Source organism: Netta rufina, assembly GCF_964035555.1.
Source record: "Netta rufina genome assembly, chromosome: 2".
Lineage (NCBI taxonomy): Eukaryota > Metazoa > Chordata > Aves > Anseriformes > Anatidae > Netta > Netta rufina.
The window spans coordinates 4,469,280-4,487,530 of record NC_140124.1 but is presented as its reverse complement, the minus strand read 5'-3'; the positions used below and the strand labels follow the sequence as shown (position 1 = coordinate 4,487,530).

The 18,251-nt window shown below is 35.6% G+C and overlaps 1 protein-coding gene across 1 annotated transcript in view; it reads left to right on the top strand.

The window, feature by feature from the left end:
* MINDY4 (MINDY lysine 48 deubiquitinase 4) overlaps positions 1 to 18,251 on the top strand; it is a gene marked incomplete at its 5' end in the record, with an annotated part of 80,298 nt that overhangs the window by 36,415 nt on the left and 25,632 nt on the right. Inside the window, 3 exons of the mRNA XM_084306846.1 lie at positions 796 to 861; positions 1,088 to 1,155; positions 17,222 to 17,285. Of these exons, the coding sequence (XP_084162972.1) occupies positions 796 to 861; positions 1,088 to 1,155; positions 17,222 to 17,285 (198 nt within the window). The remainder of the gene's footprint in view (positions 1 to 795; positions 862 to 1,087; positions 1,156 to 17,221; positions 17,286 to 18,251) is intronic.

Genomic DNA, 18,251 nt, shown 5'->3' with positions numbered 1-18,251 from the left:
GGAACAGCTGAAAGTGAAAACCTGTATAAATAGAGTGAATGCAGCATAAAAACTTGGCTATCATATGCTCTTCCAAGAGAAAAGATGTATTATTTAATATGTTAAAGTAATTTTCAACTGCTGGCCATTTCAGAATGCAACTAGCACTACTGTGCTACCTCTAAGTACTGCTTATCAAAGATCATGTGGACATAGGCACAGTGAAAATGAGATGGAAAGGAAACTCCTGATAGAGCCAGGAATCTAAGTCAGAGTGCTTGATCTTTCCCATCACTGTATCCACAACACCATAACTGCTGTTAGGATACAAAGACAAAGAAACAGTTTGAAAGTAAGTGGCTGGACCTGTGAAGTCCTCTGAACTTCATGTTAGAAAGGAATATTTTTGAGACTATTCTCCAAGTATAATAAGAAGTGCTCTGATGAGACCTGCTATAGACAGCTCACCGCATGGGTACAAGCTCCTGAGCTACTTGCTGCTTTTGTGTCTTCTGAAGCTTCATTATTCTGAGGTTCTAAGAGTTGTTTTGCATAAACTATTAAAAGTGAAGCAAGCTAGCTGCACAATGAACTTAAAAGCTGTAAGAAGCAGCATCTATAAATTCAGAATATATGAATTGCTGAGATACAATTTTTTATCAAGAGATAGATTTCATTAGATCTTTAAACCATTTTATATTAGTTGAAATCCAACCACTCAGATTTAAAGTTTTCCCTATGTTCATGTAATTTTATGTTTTAAAAAGGAATTGTTATTGTTTCATTTTTATTTTTTTTCCTTATATTTCTTCCCAGCTAATACTGCATAGTTCCACAAGATATGAAGATCTGATTGTACTTCTTCAGCAGAATATTCACCAGGTACTATGTATTCAGCTGCTAGTCTTTCTGTCCATATTTATCAGTCTGATATGATGTCTTTTGAATGTAGTTTCAAAAACATGCTTCACATTTTAACAAATAGAGTGAAAAAGTCTGTTTTAACATAAATGCGAACAGTTCTTTCTGCTTTGTTTGGCTTACATTTCCTTAGGATTGGGCTTAAAAACATGTACAACAACGTAAATACAGTTCTTTTCTTTTTCAGTTTGAAATTGGCCCCTGTGGGTGCATTCTTCTGACTGTGTCTGTCATCTTATCAAGATCTATCAATCTGTGAGTGTCTTTATATCCATTTGCATAAACTGCAAAGCAACCAAGGTGTGCAAAGCGAAAAAGCAGCCATGATGTACTGAAGTTGCTGGCTTTTTTAATCTGTCTTGATGCTTACTCTGTTAAATATAGGGATATTGCTACTTAGATTTACACATTTAATCTTGTCTTTCATTGTTGTTGTTGTGAGCTTGAGATCAACCTTTAAATAGATACTTAGTTGTGGGTCACCAATATGGATGGAGTTAAGAACACAGGAACATAAACACAAGGTAAGTGTGGCTCAGAATATGACAGCTTTTTTCATTTTGTCAAATTCTACTTCTGTAATAATCTCCTAGAATTATCTGCAAGTGAAAAATGTTCCTTGACAACTTACAATAACAACTGACATGAAAAGAGCAGCTGCACTTGAAAGCAGCACGGGTTTGATTTGTATAAGTTGAATGGTGCTTTTATTTCTTGCATCTCTACATTGTCTAGAAAAGAAATAATGACTTAGTCCAGATTTTGATTTGATTTTGTTCATTCAATTGCTCACCCACTGAACTTCCTGAAAGCATTTACAGATATATTATTTTTTGGTTTTGTTGTCATTTCCTCTTTTGTTTTGCTTACAATAACACTACAGACCATTGGCTTATCTCCCCTTTTGCACTCTGACATGAATGACATGATAATGTTGTAGCATATGTCGTTCTCATTTTTTTCTGAGCTAGTTAAGGCAGAAAGGTCTACATTATTAAAGGTATTTGAGCAAGTGGTAATATACTTGTCACTTAGTAGAATTATCAAAGACAGCAGTGTTCCTAATTCCTATTGATTGCATTACTTTGCTTGCTGTAAAATGGTAAACATTCTTTAATAATTTAAACAAAAAAACTATTTTTTCTTCTCGATTTTTAACAGTATGTTATGACAAGGCCAGTCAATTATCTGTGATTGCACTTCAGGTCTAAACTGAAGATAAAAATTCCTCACAGCATCTATCTGTATTTTTTGATATCTAAATAGTTTTACAAGTCTAGTTCAAAATGGCAGAATTGTTTATAAAATGTAGTTATTTTCTGAGCAAGAATCATGACTTTTTCACAGAACTTCATCTTAAAGTACCATTACTCTTCTAGCTTGGTACAGTGTAATACATTGCATAGGTACCTATCTTTTGTTTATAAGAAACAAGAATTTTTCTGTGTCACTAGATACAGTGGAATGTGTTTGCAAACTTTGCATAAGATTTGTTTTAGAAGTGCAAACTAAATTTCACTTATGTAATTTTCAGTAATAGATTCGAATGGCTATGTCAAAGTACTTCTCTTAGGATATTACAAATATCAAGACAAATAACTCGCTGCTCATATCATCAAGAAATATGTACCATTTAGTGGGTGTTACAGGCATTATAAGTCATTATTTACATAACTGGCATAGTTCTGGATGAATATTTGAAGACAAATGAGAAGTTTTTTACGTAATGGAATTTTTATCCAGCAGTAGACCTTCCAAGACACTTTTTTCACCTCCGTCTTTTAAGAGAAAATCAGTTTCTACATAAAACTGAAAATGCCAAGTTTCAATTGTCCTGGTTTGTGTGCATATTCTATTGAAAAAGCTAAATAAATTATCTAATTTTTTTTAAGAAAACAGCATATTTTAATTTCTCAAATCATGTTAAAATGTTTTAGTTTGTGACCACAATGTTGACTGTCAGGAGGTAAAAATAGGTAAATCTCTCTTTTATAATTAATTGATATTTTTTGTAAGATAGTTGTAGCCTAAGGATAGAATAGTCTTGCACCATGGTTATCATAAAACAGAATTGTGTAAGATGTAAAGGTACGTCCAACTAAAAGGAAACAAAGCATTTACATTTGATTTAACAAATATAACATTGACATTCTGATTAATAAGTGATGAAATGTTTCTCTCTGTCAGAAATATTCTTCCCAATATTTTCTGTTTCATGAATATTTACTTAAGTTTGCAATTCCTGACATAATTAGAATAAAATAATAACACATTCTTTTGTATAGTGGGGAAGCATTCATTAGTGGTTAAAAGACAGAACACTGAATGTAGACTAAATGGTGAGGTTTATTAAATGAAGGATACAGACTGCCTTAGAGCAGTCAGATCTTCAGGCAGATGCTTTCCACACCTGTACAGATGGAAGACCTCATGCTGTTGTGATCCTGCCAAATAATTGGGAATGATAGCTGCGATAGTTGGTGGTGTTCATAAGGATAAAGACCCATTTGTACCTTCTTTATTCTCTGACTAACTTCTGGCCATTCAGAAGGATCTCAATCCTGCCAGCAATGGAAGAATGTCATCTTAGGTTTAGCCTTCTAAAATTATGCCCAGTCCTCCCAGCTCCCTCTGTAATCAGTGAGAAGAGAGAACGTTCTCTAAGAGAGTCATCCCATCCAAAGATATCAAGAAACATGGGGAGAATTGCTGATAGGCAGTGCCTATTTTTTTTCCATTGAGTTTGGAGAGGGAATGACTAGTTTAGACTCCTATTTCTTAGATTTTTACTATTTTGAGGATAATGTTGTATCTTATCTTTATTTACATTCTATGGAGATATTTCCATCTAGGCTCTGTTTATGCTTATAAAAAGAGAAAAAGGTCATGATTCATTTGACATATCAAATATCAACCTTAGAATGAGATAAATCATCTTCTGAAATGCCCTTATCTCCCCTGTATATAAAGATATACTTATGAAGAGGCTCTACACTGTATACAACATGTAGTCAAATAATTCTGTCTTATAGTGACTGGTCAATAAAATGGGAGGTGACATGTTAATATTGCTAAGAATTATACATAATGAAAAAACAGTCTCAAAGATACTAAGCTAGCGAAGAGCTTTGAAAAGTTTATTATGTAAAAGGAGAGAAATTCTGGCACCATTACTAGTAGTTCTCTGAATATGTCAGCCCAATTTTCTATGATAGCCAAAATGAAATAATGTGTTGGGAATTACGGTGATAAGAGAATGGTGATAGCGTTTTGCATAAATACATGACCTTCTCCTGTCTGTATCTTCTATGTGGTCTTGTCTCCCAAGGTCAGTAAAGACACAATAGAACCCAAACACACTGGAAGACAAAAGCTAGAAGTTTTCCCTTTAGTGTGGAATACTTTCTGTGAGAGCAGATTAAATCTTTCATCTTCAGCATTGACTTGGATATGATAAAAATGTGGAAATCCATGACAAGGTTTAATATGGAATGATTATATGTTGTTTCACACAGTTTAAAAACATGATTGTCAGGGAAATTATCAAGCCTCAGATTTAAAAACCTTAAAAAAAAATGCTACTTTTTCATCTGTAGCATAAGAAACTTTTGGTACTGGGAGATGAGAAGGCCAGAAGTATCAAGAAAGTCACATAAATTTACTGGAAAGTGCATGCTTCAGTTATTTTAAACCCACCTGCCTGAATGTAGCCTCCATGTGGCCCAACTTTTTGTTGTGCCTTGATGTTTGCTACTGCTGCTGCTGGCTGGGTGCTGGTCTAGTCTGACTTTGGTCTGGCTCCGTGATTTTTATGTTGTTACCACGTTTTTCTTGTAAACAGAAATTGCAGATTGCAGCTAGGTCTATTACCCTAAATCCCCAAAACCCTAAGTATTTTTATTTAATGGGCCCACACAGCCAGGAAATGCGGAGTTTCACACTGCTTTGTAGATTTTGCTAATGAGTTTATCATACTTCATACGCTAATGATCATCACTGGTAGAACTGATAACAAATGGCCAAAGAGGAGTGAGAATTCCTGAGGAAGTTGCTCAGAACGTGCTGTTGCTTCTGGTACAGGAAGGAATGCTAGTCACTAACAATTGTAACTTTTTTTTTCTTTCTTTTTTTTTTTTTTTTTTACAACCAATGAAAAATTAAAAAATAGTGGACGTGTTACAGTTGCTCAGGGGACTGATCTTCCTGAATGTGCAAACTACGTACTAAAATCTTCATGTTGTTAACAGCCAAGAGATGTTTTCCATATACCTGGGAGAGACCAAGCTAAAAAGCAGGCTGTGAGCTCCCGTGTGGACCATCTCATCACATCTAGCACTAAAAGCTTTTAAATTTCTTCCTCTTGCCAACCAGACCCACTGTTTTCATTGCTATATTTTTCTTAATCTGTGTAATAACTTTATTGAATAAAACCATCATTACTAGAAGCTATTAGAGCTAAGAAAATGCCTTACGTCAAATTCCTTTGTAGAAAAGCAGTATATTGCCATTTGCAAGCTACCTGCAGACACTAAAGAGAGCTTCATCTGAAAGACAGACTCACTGTTTTACTCACAAATATGCTGACCAGTGACCGGTACAATCAAATCAGCACTGTTTGCAGGTCTCTTTAGTTGAGTCGTGCACAGATACCTTATCACTTAATGATAACAGACTGCAAGTGTAATGCTGCAGTCAGCACTGGTCATTTGGCTCTCTTCACTTTTTTCTCTGAAGTGTTTTTGTGAGAATTCAGAAAACAATGGCACTATCTGTTTAAAAAAAAAAAAAAAAAAGTTTTATAAGTCAAGAGGAGGCTGTGCACTTCATTAAGCAGGCCACTTGCTAATAAGCTTAGTAAAACATGAGTCCACACATTTTTCTTTAATGTGATCCCCTGCTGTAGCCTTTTCTCTTCCAGAAAAGTGTACAGACCCCTTTCAAAATGATTTGTGTTGTTTTCCCTTTGTGAGCTTAGAAGGTTTTGGTGTTGTGGGCTAATAAAAAGCTAATGCCTTTTTATTAAATGGGATAATGGTTTGATTCCTTATGAATTGAGGCCTCATCACACCTACTAAGTCTGTTCTTAGTTACTAGTAATTTAGAAATCTAACTTAGTTTTCTGAAATCTTCCACCATCTAACAGTATTTTTGTTGTTGTTGTTGTTGTTTTTTTTGTTTTGTTTTGTTTTTCCTAAGGGGAATCATACAGGTAAGGGTAGATTCTGTATTGAGCATTTAGCCTTCATTCCTCTGGTACTGTCGTGGTTTAACCCGACCGGCAGCTAAACACCACACAGCCGTTCGCTCACCCTCCCCCCTCCCTCTCTGGGATGGGGGAGAGAAACGTAAAGTGAAACCCATGAGTTGAGATAAAGACAGTTTAATAAGACAGGAAAATAATAATAACAATAATAATAATAACAACAATAATAATAATGATAATAGTACTACTAATAATAATGTGTACAAACAAGTGATGCACAATGCAATTGCTCACCACCCGCTGACCGATGCCCAGCCTAACCCCGAGCAGTCCGGCCCCCTCCCCCCGGCTAGCCACCCCTATATATTGTTTAGCATGACATCAGATGGTATGGAATACCCCTTTGGCTAGTTTGGGTCACCTGTCCTGGGTCTGTCCCCTCCCAGCTCTTGCTGCACCCTCAGCCTGCCCGTTGGCAGGACAGAGCAAGAAGCTGAGATGTCCTTGGCTTAGTATAAGCACTGCTCTGCAACAATTAAAACATCGGTGTTTTATCAGCACTCTTCTCATCCTAAGCCAAAACATAGCATTCTCCAGCTACTAGGAAGAAAATTAATTCTGTTCTAACTGAAACCAGGACAGGTACCATTTTTCTGTACTTTTTCTTTCTAATCCTTCCATGTAATAAATGCCACAAATCATGTTGATGGCTGCTCAGTAGACATATTCCATTGCAAAAAAAAAAAATATATCCTTTCCATAATAATTGAAGCAAAGCTGCACTAGACATGTTATAGGGGAGAGAAATTTTGACTTGTTTAGACTTCACATGAAAGGAAAGCCTAATCAGACAGGCTAAAGGACCAGTGGCTACAATCCCTCTCTGGCTATTCAAAGGATCTAGATTCAGCATTTGCAGAACCAGCATGTATAAACCAAAGTATACCTTCCTAAATGAGTATGTTGTTCATCTGGGGAAACTGATTTTTAGGTCTTCAGAGGATCTCGGAAGAATTTTGCACTGTTGTCATTATTATGCCATGTACTGTGCTCATGTATATTTGTTCATCAACTTGGTTGATGAACAAAGTAGTTCTGTAACTATTTGGTTGCAAGACATATGCCAAGAATCTTCCTGCTTTGGTACAATATGACCGTTCTGTCTTGACCTGTTCTATCTCTGTAGGACAGCATTTCACTGTGAGATGTACTGTTACATATTTACACTACTTATTTATAGTACAGCAATGTTCTGTAATAAAGATCAGAAGCCCTTTGTCAGAGAGAAAGACAGGGGCCCAAGAGTAAGATGGTCTTTACTCAGTAAGATAACTTTTTATCAAGAAAGGTATAACATCAGATAAGCATCACTGTAGTAATCTTTATCAAACCTTTTTTTTTTTTTTTTCTGTATCTTTCCCAGCTATATCATTTACTGTGAAATAACCTGGATTCTGACATGTTACTTTACATTTAACCTCTTTCAATCACATAGGACATTAAAAAGAAAGTGGTATTGTGTTGGTGCATGAATCGTGGGTGGAACAATGGGTCCTCCACCCTCAATCCATTTTCTTTAACTGACACCTTTTCCTGTCACAGAGCCATTTGCTAATTTAGAGTTCCCCTAAAGTGCACTTATTCTCATTTTAAAGTCTCCTCATGTTGTTTGGCTGGTGAAAAAAACCTTTATGTGAAACGATCATGTGGCTTGTCCAATGGCAAAAGCAATTGCAAGTTCACATAAAATATACAGTCACATGAGGCATACTCAATTATTGATGGAAATATGCTTTTTATTATTAGCCAGTTTTCTGGGAAAATGGCTTTTCATAATCAGTTTCCCCCCACTTGAGAACGCCTGGAAGACCATCAGCAAGGGGAAATTACGTGTGTGACCAGTTTTCACTCAGTGTTTACAGCTCTCTAATATAAATACATGTAATCATGTATTTTACCATTTAGTCTTTTGGTGTTTTAAAAAGATAGGGAAGCAGTTATTTTTAAGGGGAAACAGCTGCTAATTATGTTACAGTGCAAAAAAACAAGCAACTAGACCTAACAGACTAATCCATATTTGGGAGTCTCGGATCTCTCTAAGACCCGTTTGTGACTTTACAACATGGAGGAAGCACAAGATTAGATTTACCAAGAGCAGTGAGAGGACAATAAATGGGAGAGTTTGTGTGAGATCCAGACCTTGGTAGGGAAGAATCGAGTCCTTGTTTGTTTGGGTAAGTGAATTTCTATACCTGCTGCTTGATAGGTTGCATGCAGTCCTCAGGATCTTTCATGTCTTTGGTGCTCTGTTGTATGAATTGGACAGAGGCCCTTCTAGCTGAGTGATCACTGGACAGGCATTGCTTTTATTAAGTGGAATCTTAATGAAGCACAGATTGCAGCTTCAGCTGCTAAGAGGCAGTAAACAAGGGAGTTTGCTTGTAAGAAGTTAATATTTCTCCTTCAAAGAAAAACAAGAAGTCAGGGGTAGTAACTGAGACAGCCTCAATAACATTCAAAGGAGGGTGAGAGACAGATCTGAAGCTATGATTTTTATTCTCTCAAACTTGGATAAGCCGTGGAATGTATTGATTTATGAACTGTTGAACTGTCACCTTACAACACTTGAGGAAGAGATGATCTGTGGACTAAAGAATAAACCTAGAGATGATGGTAGAATGGGATTTTGAAGACAAGATAAAAGAGAATAGGGTGTGACTCAACACCAACATATGCATCTGTCAATAAGATCTAGAGATAAGCAAGCTATAGAGCCTGTTAGATACAGAATGGGACCCAAGGGGAAACATGACCACAAAGGCAAGAAGAGGAAGAATTGCATCAGATGTAAAGAAGTTTGCTGAACTGAAGAACAAAGAAGAAAAGCTAGTGATAAGGAAATAGAAAAAAATGAAACCAAACACAGCCAAATGGGGGAGAATCAAGGAAACAAAGAGGATGTCCTGGGTTGTTGCATTCTTTCCGTTTGACATCTCACTAGGTAAGAGATTGATATATTGAGAAAGAAAGAGAAGAAAGAAGAAAGAAGAGAAAGAAGGAGAGCTAGTATTTACACAAATAATAGAGCATCATGTGACCCTTGTCTCCCTGTTAATAAAATTCAGGAAGCCTGTAACCAGCATAGGTCCATAGAACTGTGAATTGGACAGTGTGAAGGGAGGTAGGATGTTTGCTACAGAAAGGTTTCACATGGCAACAGGGGGAAAATCAATACTGTTTCCCCTGCTACATCTAGTTCCTTCTAGAACTAATCAGGATAAATCATAAAGCTGAGGAACATGACTGAAGAGAAGAAAATTTAGCTCATTTTCTGGAGAATCTTCTGAACAATAAAGAAAATTAAAATGAATGAAAAAAAGTGTGGCGAACAACAAATAGCTCTAGCAATGTTAGTCTGAATTTTGGTGAATAATGTGATTCAGACAAGGTCAGACCCAAAACTTGTAAAGGAAATTAACAAGCAATTCCCTTATAACATCAATAAGAAGATACCAGGAAAGTGTGAAGTTTTAGTTTTGGGTGAATGTGGCTGACATTAGGAATAATATAAGGAATGCCCCACATCCAAATGGATATTCTGTTTTAAATTTCATTAAGGAGAATGATATAGGGAATGGTCAGAATGACTAATTGGAATCGATGCATAAAAATGGTATTAATTACGTAGGAGGTGGAACAGAAGTTAAAAAAGTCTTTTTGCCTAGGTCTCACTTCTAAACTAATGCAAGATTTTCTGAGCTATCTCTTGCTTTGTCAGACTTTATGAATGGGCTTGATCCTGGAAGCTTACTTACTCTGTCAGACTATATGGCTTGGCCCATTAAAACAGGCAGTTACCTTGTATCTCTGGTGCAGTAAATTTGGAGAAGTGAATACTATGCATCTCCAAATACTGGCAAAACTAACACTTAACATATACAATGACAAAGATGCTTAATGTCTTTTTTTCACAGTAGAGGTCACCATATAACTGTAGTAACAAACAATGCCTACATTTAAGAAAGATGGAAAATCAAACCAAGCAACCTGGTCCTTAACTCAGCATGTTGAAAAGATATAAGCAAAATTCTGAAAAGAGAGTAACTAACTGCAAAGGTAAATAGAAAATGGTGGAGAATGCAGTCTGTTTTTAATGAAGATAGGTTATACAAGACTGAACTAATATTCTACTTTGATAAAGAACAGATTTTTTAAAATGGGAAATTAAATAAATGAATTCTATCTGAACTTCAGTAAGCATGCAATTATAGAATCAAACAGAGAATTGTTAGTTAAACTGGAAAAAATAAACAAAAACAAACAAAACACAACAACAACTAATAACGTCAGAATAAAATTAGTTAAGGGTGAGATAATAAGATGTTTTTGCACTTGATTTCACGCCACCTGAGAATTCATTTACTAATGTGAAGATAAGAGATCTTTTAAAAATTGTATGGGTGATAAAGAAAGGTGCTCAGAAGAGTTATCAGCAAGGAGAAGGTTACTGATAAAGTTGATCAGTGATTAATCTGAGATTACTCTGAGATTAATCCTTCTTAATATTCCCTTCAGTTATGTTGAGAAGGGAGTGGTGCGCTAATGAAATGTACTAATGAATCAAAAATGAAAGGCATTGTCAATACAGAAAAGGAATCATACTGTACAGAGAATTGGCTTTGCTTCATGCTGAGGGCAATAAAAAAAGAATTTGTTTTAACTGCAGAAACTACAGGGTCATGCAAACAGAGAGTACTCACTGCTGTGCTGTTACAGTCCATGAGTTATAAATGGAAGGGTAAAGAGTTGAGAAAAGCACAGGATGTCTTTGAGCCAGCAATATAAAATAGCATTGGATCTGCTCTTAGGATGTATTACAGTAAATAGTTTGAGGAGGTGAAGAAATACTGCAGAATAGTGCAAGGTACTGATATATCCTCATTGAAATACTGTGTTACCCATTGGCTCACCCATTAAAGCTGGAAGAAGCGTTGGTGAAGAGAAGACCAGGGTAATGAGAAATTTGTCTTATAAAAGGACACAAAAAAAAGTGTTTATCTTTTCTAACCAAATAAAATAAAATAAAATAAAATAAATTGAGACAGGACATGAATATATTCTACAACATAGGAGGGAAGTGTGCCTAAGGAAACAAGAAGGACTGAGAAGAGTTATTTAATTTAAAGAACAATATTTGCACAAAATGAAAATGCATCAGTAAACTTAGTCTGTGACTCAATAAACCTAGTCAAACTATGATTAGATTTTGGGTTCCTAAGCTACCACTGCAAAAAGTATGAGAAACCAAGAAGGAACTAAGAAATGTGGTTATCTGTGAAGGAGATATAAGATGACCAGAGTTTACCAGTCAGAGCATGTCATCTTCTTTTTCCTGTGTCTGCAGCTCAACATTATCCCAGGCTATAGTCTACATCATGGCTTATGTAAATGCAGAGTATCAATCTGACAATTATCTGGGATATGTGGATTTAATAAGACTGTCCATTTAGGATTAAAGCAAAAGTCCATCCAGCCTAGTAGTCTGTCTTTGATAGTGGAAAGCTGTAGCTGCTGAAGGAAACTGCATAAGAAACGGGGTGAATATAGTGCAATTATTGTGCTGGTATTTTCTCCATGTTTCCGATAGTCAGTAATTCAGAGACTTCCTAAGCTGGCAGTTGTATCCGGACCATCGAGTTTATTAGCCCTTGATGAACCTATCCTCCATGAATTTGTCTAAACCCTTTTTGAACCCTTTTATTCTTTTGGCCTCCAGAACATCCTGTGGCAATGAGTTCCCCAATGTAGTTATGTGCTGTGTGATAGAGTTTTTCCTTTTTTTAGCTTGAACAGCTTGCCTGTTAAGTCTAAAGAGTGTTACCTAGTTCATGTTATGAAAAGTGCTGAGCACGCGTTCTTTATTCATTTCTTTATCATTGAGAAATGTTTGATCCTCTGTTGTAATACATCAGTTGTGTCCTTTTGTAGCTATGGCTGTAAGTTGTCTGTATATGGTCTGTACAGTCACTTCTCATAGGGAAGCTGGTCCATTTGACAGGGTTTCTTCTGGCCCTCTGAACTCTTTCTGGTTTCACTCTATCTTTGTAAAGCTCAACTTACCATGAGATGAACTCATCTATTCTGTCTGTGAAGTCATCTTTTGCGTGCTTCCAGTAAACTCAAGAATCAAAATGTTCAATTCCTGTCATTGTCAAGTTAAAACCTGAATCAAACTTACTATTCGAAAGTGGCTGTTCATGCATTGAATTTAGTTGGCTTGTCTGAGCAAGGACAGTTTTGTCAAAGCTAGCTATGAGACGTTATTTCTATAGCAACTGTATTTCTCAGCTTGTAAACCAAAAATATATACTGAGTCTGTCTGCAATGCTGACGTATTCGTGAGTATGATTTATCTTTCCAGACCTCATTATGTAACAATTAGATGGTCATACCCAAATCGTGGTAGGCTCTCTTCACATTCGTCAGACATGGAAAAGACATTTCCCAGTAGTTTCTTCCTCTGCTCTGAACATTATTTAGAAGGTCTTGTAAATTACTTCAGGATTTACTACTTTTTTTTTTTTTTTTTCCACATACTGAAATGTAAAGAAGCCAAGAATGATTAGCTGAAGACATGTTCATCTTTAGATATAAAAAAATAGCCCATCCCTAAGTGACAAATTAGCTTTGTCATCTTCCCAGTCTTGTTTTTTCCCTTTCCTGGAGGAAATTAAATCCTTTCAGAAATGAATACTTTTGATTTTAGGGATATAAGGTGTATTTTTTAAAAAAGTCTCCAAAGAGGCAAAATAGAAGTCTGATTCTATTAAAAAGTAGAGCAGTAATGAAAATATGGTCACATTTTTGCCAAATTTCAGCGAGCCTCCTTTTATACTATGTACTGTTCAGCTCCATTTGCTAAATATAAGGTCACTATGGTTAAAAAGATCCTAGTTTAAGATCTTTCCATAATGTGCTCAGCTCAGAGGGACGTGTTGCATTCAATAAGAAAGATAATTTATTCTGAAAAATTGAATGATGTGTTGAATATGCCAATTGCTTAATCACTTTCTGCATTAGACCTATCCCTCTGAAACATAAATACTTCTTGTAGGGTGTAAGCACCCTGTAGCAGCAGAGCTGATGAATTAAATGCGCATGATTGTACGTGTACATTTCAAGAACTTTGTGAAATTATCAGGCATGTGAAAAAAGTGATAAATGAAGAATTGAAACCACTTCCTTGCTTTTATTGGTTTGCATCCCAAACAGAATTTATTTATTTATTTTTAACAGAGCAGCTCTTCCCTTCTTTTTTAAGCATTCGTTTATAACCTTTGCAGTGTGCCAGTATTAAAAAAAAAAAAAAAAAAAAAAAAAAAAAAAAAGGAACATTTACACAATAAGCCAGTCACCCATCCTGTCATTTTCCACATCCCCATTGTAATTACTTGAAATCCTTGTGCTTGAAGAGGAGTTTTTCTCCCTCCCAACCCAAATTCTATTTTGGGAGTAGACTTGTAATTGTGTGTTTGTTAATATAGCTGTCTGTTGCCATGAACAAAGTGAGGTCACCAATTCTCAATTACAGCTTTGCCACAGAGTTAAAGGCTTTAAAACAGCTAACACTTACTTAAACGCACCATTTTTTTGTTTTATATTATTTCATTTTGCTGTGTTCTGAAGTTGCTATCAATCTGAATGATATCTAAGTTAAAATAACTAGCATTAACCAGCTCGTTTAGTGATAGGCTGGAACTCTTCCTACTGTTAAGTTTGTCTCTGACTTTTGTATTTAATATGCAATGTTCAGATGTTCTCCATTAAAGACTTGGCAAGGGTTTTCCTGGAAATACATTGTAAATTAGTGTGTATGAAGCATTTTTAAAATGTTTTATTTATCTAACTTGGTGTTATTTAGAAAAAGTTCATCTGATTACAGTGCTCAAAATGTTTATGTTTTGGATTTGTATATATACACTTTAAAACTTCACTAGAGTGCTACAATTCACAATAATTTATTTTATCAACATGCTATCAGTGCTAAAGCTTATACTGCTTTTACAGTTTCATCTAAGTATGCTATTTTTCTTCACCTGTCCTAAGCTCTTAGAATAATTTTATTTATTTTTTTTTAATGTGTATATCCCAGAATGGATGAGTGTGTTGAAAACATGAGGCAAATTTCTGACTAATAGGAACTGTCACAGCTGCCTTGATGTCAGCATGTTATGTCACAGTTCAGACCTGCGGAAGGGTTGACTCAGAACATCTATACATCTCCAGTACTTTAAACCCTCTGTAAATACATTAGTTGATTTTGTGTTGTTTTTGTTTTTATAAAAAATCTTTCAGTGTTTTTTTTCTTCTGTGATTTTTTAACTTCTGATTAGCAGTTTCATTGGGGCTGAATATTAACACAGAATCATCAACAGGAACATGAAGAAAATGAAATTTACAATATATGATCATACATGTATTTTTGGAAAGACTGTATCAGGCATTCTAAAACTATCAGCATTAGAAACCATGAAAAAATACATACATTTCAGATTAAGTGTTTTTGATTGATTTCTGTCATGATAAGATTTCCCCAGCTGCTGGCTCCAAAGCCACCTATGCATTTTTGGCTTTGCCACATAATAACACACACTAGTTTTATATAAAAATAATGCGAAAATATAAATATTATATAAGAAAACACATTATACTATATTACTATAAAGTTATTTATTATTTATATAGTTATTACATTATATATTGAATACATACTGAAAAAGAAAAAATCTGGTTGCAAACTGAATGATGAAAAAGTTATGCCCTATGATGTAAATATCTCACTATTTGAGTCTAAAAAAAAAAAAAAAAAAAGTACCAAATTAATTAAACTACATGGAGATTAGTTCTGCCGTGTTTTTTAGGTTCTACAAACATATAAAATATGTCTACATTTTTGTCAATGCATCAGAAAAGCTGGACAGTTCAATCACCACTGAGTGGAGAATTCAGCAGCTGAAGGAATGTCAGGGCAAAAACTGAAACATAGTAAAAGTTGAAAGCAAGCCTTTATGTCCATTATTATGTTAATCTGAGAAGGTGAATGTCATGTGAGATCTTATGTACTGATCTGAAATTTAGCAGATCTCATTATCACTCTTTTGATTATGAACTGGCTAAAGAACTGGCTCAAGAACATCTTCCTATTGAAGGCAGTGCTTACATACGTTCAATTTCATATATTTCTTCATTTTCAAAATCATATCCTGTTTTCTAATTGAGTAGTTTCAAAGACTACAATATTACCAGTTGAGGCAATGACCACCATTATGAGCCAGCAGTCAACGTACTTGTACCTCACTCCACTTAGACTTATGTACTGAGGATGACCAGGATTCTTAAAAGTCTCATGGCTTAAAATTAATGGGGTTTTCTGTTTCAATGTGATTATAAAGTGATAAATGGAAATTTCCACGCAGGGACAAAGTAGAATTAGTGGTAACAATTTATTTGCTGTATTTGGTTTCACACCTGGTAGCCAAGATACCAGAATGGACAAATGCTTCATATTTGCTTGTCATCAATGAATCTCTTCACAGTCCAGCAGAAAACAAAACACATTGTTGTAGTTACCTGGTGTGTTTACAATACACAAAGGGTACTTCCACTTCTGAAAAGCTGATGCCTTTTATTGTAACACAATGAATACACCTGCATTGAAGTTTGTAAGTCTTTGGGAGGTATGGATAATAATCTTAAAATGATTTAGAATAGGTGTAAATCTTCTAGCTATATGCCTGATGTTTGTTTCCTCATCAGCAGAGATGATTTGAAAGGCAGATGTGTTTCTTCTTAAAAATCTGAGATACACCTCAGCTCCCATATTGTTTGTACCTACAGATGAAATTAGAACTTCCTCCTATTGTCTTTCTCGTATGTCCCATCGTCCCTAACTGACGCATATTGTATAGTCTACTCATTTCAAACAAGGCAACAGCATTTTCAAGATGAAACTGTTTCTCAAACTAAAAAATGGCTGAAATCCAAAGATTATTATTATCCCATCTATTCCTCACAATGTTGCATGAGAGACTTTTCCATATCACAGGCATGCTTTCTGTGGCCATTTCTTTGATTTCCCACTAGCAAGAGATGCTATTATAAAACTTTTTTATTATTGAGACTAACTTGTAAATTATCTTTCAAATTAAAAATAAAAGGGGAATTGGTGTGATTTGATGGCTATGACAAATTTTAATGACTCTAAGGATCATTAGGGCTGGAGATCTTGAAAGTTATACATAACATTCCAATTTTGTCACTCACATAAATCCCAGGTGAAAAATAATTTTGTAATATTTGGGATGAAGACAGTAAATGCAGAGATATCCCGGCTTTTTACTTAAAAAATTAATTTTTTAACAGAGCATGCCATGTTGAAAGAAAAATTCAAGGTAGCTCTAGTGTAACCAGATCAATTCAACTGTTGCTTTATCACAAAACAAAGCATTCTCTTTCTTTCTGCTTTCCTTCTTCAAATTTTGTTTTAGGGCACCAACCGATCACTAACTGAATTATTCCAGGAGTTATAGGAGAGGGAACTTGGCTTTGAGAGATAGTACTCCATAATTATCAGTGATGCAATTTCATGGACTTTGGTGTCATGAAATAGAAGGAACCACGTGGCAGTATTATAATAAGTGTACACCTGGAGCCTTTTCATTGAGAATATAAAGCATAGATAATATTGTCTTCAGTCTGTGGATATATCCCAAGAGTTAATGACAGGAATAACAAATGCATGTATCTGTGAGAACATTTTATCTAGCTCATTCTGTAAGACAAATGGTCAGTAGTTCTGACTTTTAAAGTTCTACCTTATGCAAGAACGGTTTCTCCTTTCCTCTACAGCTGTGTTCCTCAGTCTAGCTGTAATTAAATTCTGCTTGCTACAGGTCTAGTTGATAGTCTTTTTTCCCTGTGTGAAAATTCAGCTTAAAAGAATTCCAAAATGTAAAGTTCTATTCATACTTGGGAAACAGCATTTTTCCACAAGATTTAGAGATTTTTAAGTCAAATGAAAAGAAGCAATTGGGCTTAAGTATTCCCTACTCTTTTCAGGGTGCGCAATGATTTTGATGTGCTTACGAACCGTTTGATCGGCAGCCATGGCTATTGTACTCAGGTAAGTTAAACATGAAGTCTTGGAGATATCATATGACTCTGCACAGAGAGCTGTGAACTGACTTCTGGGAAGAGATAGCATTTCTTTAGCATTTCCCCAGAATGTTAAGCATCTTCGTCTTTATTGTTTATCCTTGCACTTCACTTTGGCAGACTGTTGTTTTTGCTTTCAGAGTCTCTGCTTTTTTTTTTTTTTTTTTTTTTTTTCCTGGTCTGAATCTACCTCTACTCCCCTCATCTGCCCCTTTGAAATCCCTAGTTGGTTTCAATGTTGTAATGCCACTGAAACTGAAACCTGTGTTTCCTTCCTGCATTTCAGAAGAGTGATCAAGGTTCCATGTCCCACTGTACAGCTCCTCCATAAACGAGCCCTGCTCAGCCAACAGCTGATGCTGACTAAAGCTAACTGGTGCTTCAAACTGGAGACTCATTGATTATAGCTGTATCCGATAGACACGTGGTTCTTGAAAATAAGGATTCTGAATTGCTGTCTATCACTTAGGCTCATAACTTTATGTAGTCTAATTCTAGCTCATGCCCTGTACCAAATGTCTCCTACTGCCTGGCTCTAGGCCTGCAGAGGTGTCCATCTGGTTGAAAACACTGAAGGTGGAATGTAGATCACAAAATTCTGGGACATGGATTACCTGAAAACTGTGACATGGGCATAAGTAATGTGGTCTGAATATGGTGACAGCCATTAAATGTACTGCCATTCTGGCTGAAAAAAGGCAAGCTTCATGTTCTTCTCTTTTACTATCAATACAAGACTTTTATGCTGTGGTTACATGGTGATTCCTCAAACAGGTGGTGGAACATCACTTGGGGTCTTGGAAGTCCCATAAGCATCAGTAAAAACCTGTAAACTTTGGGGAGTCCTCCAGGAGAAACATTGGGATATAACTTTATTTCTAAAGTCAAACATCAAGTCCAAACTGACAATAATAGTGTTAGTCATGTTTTAGGG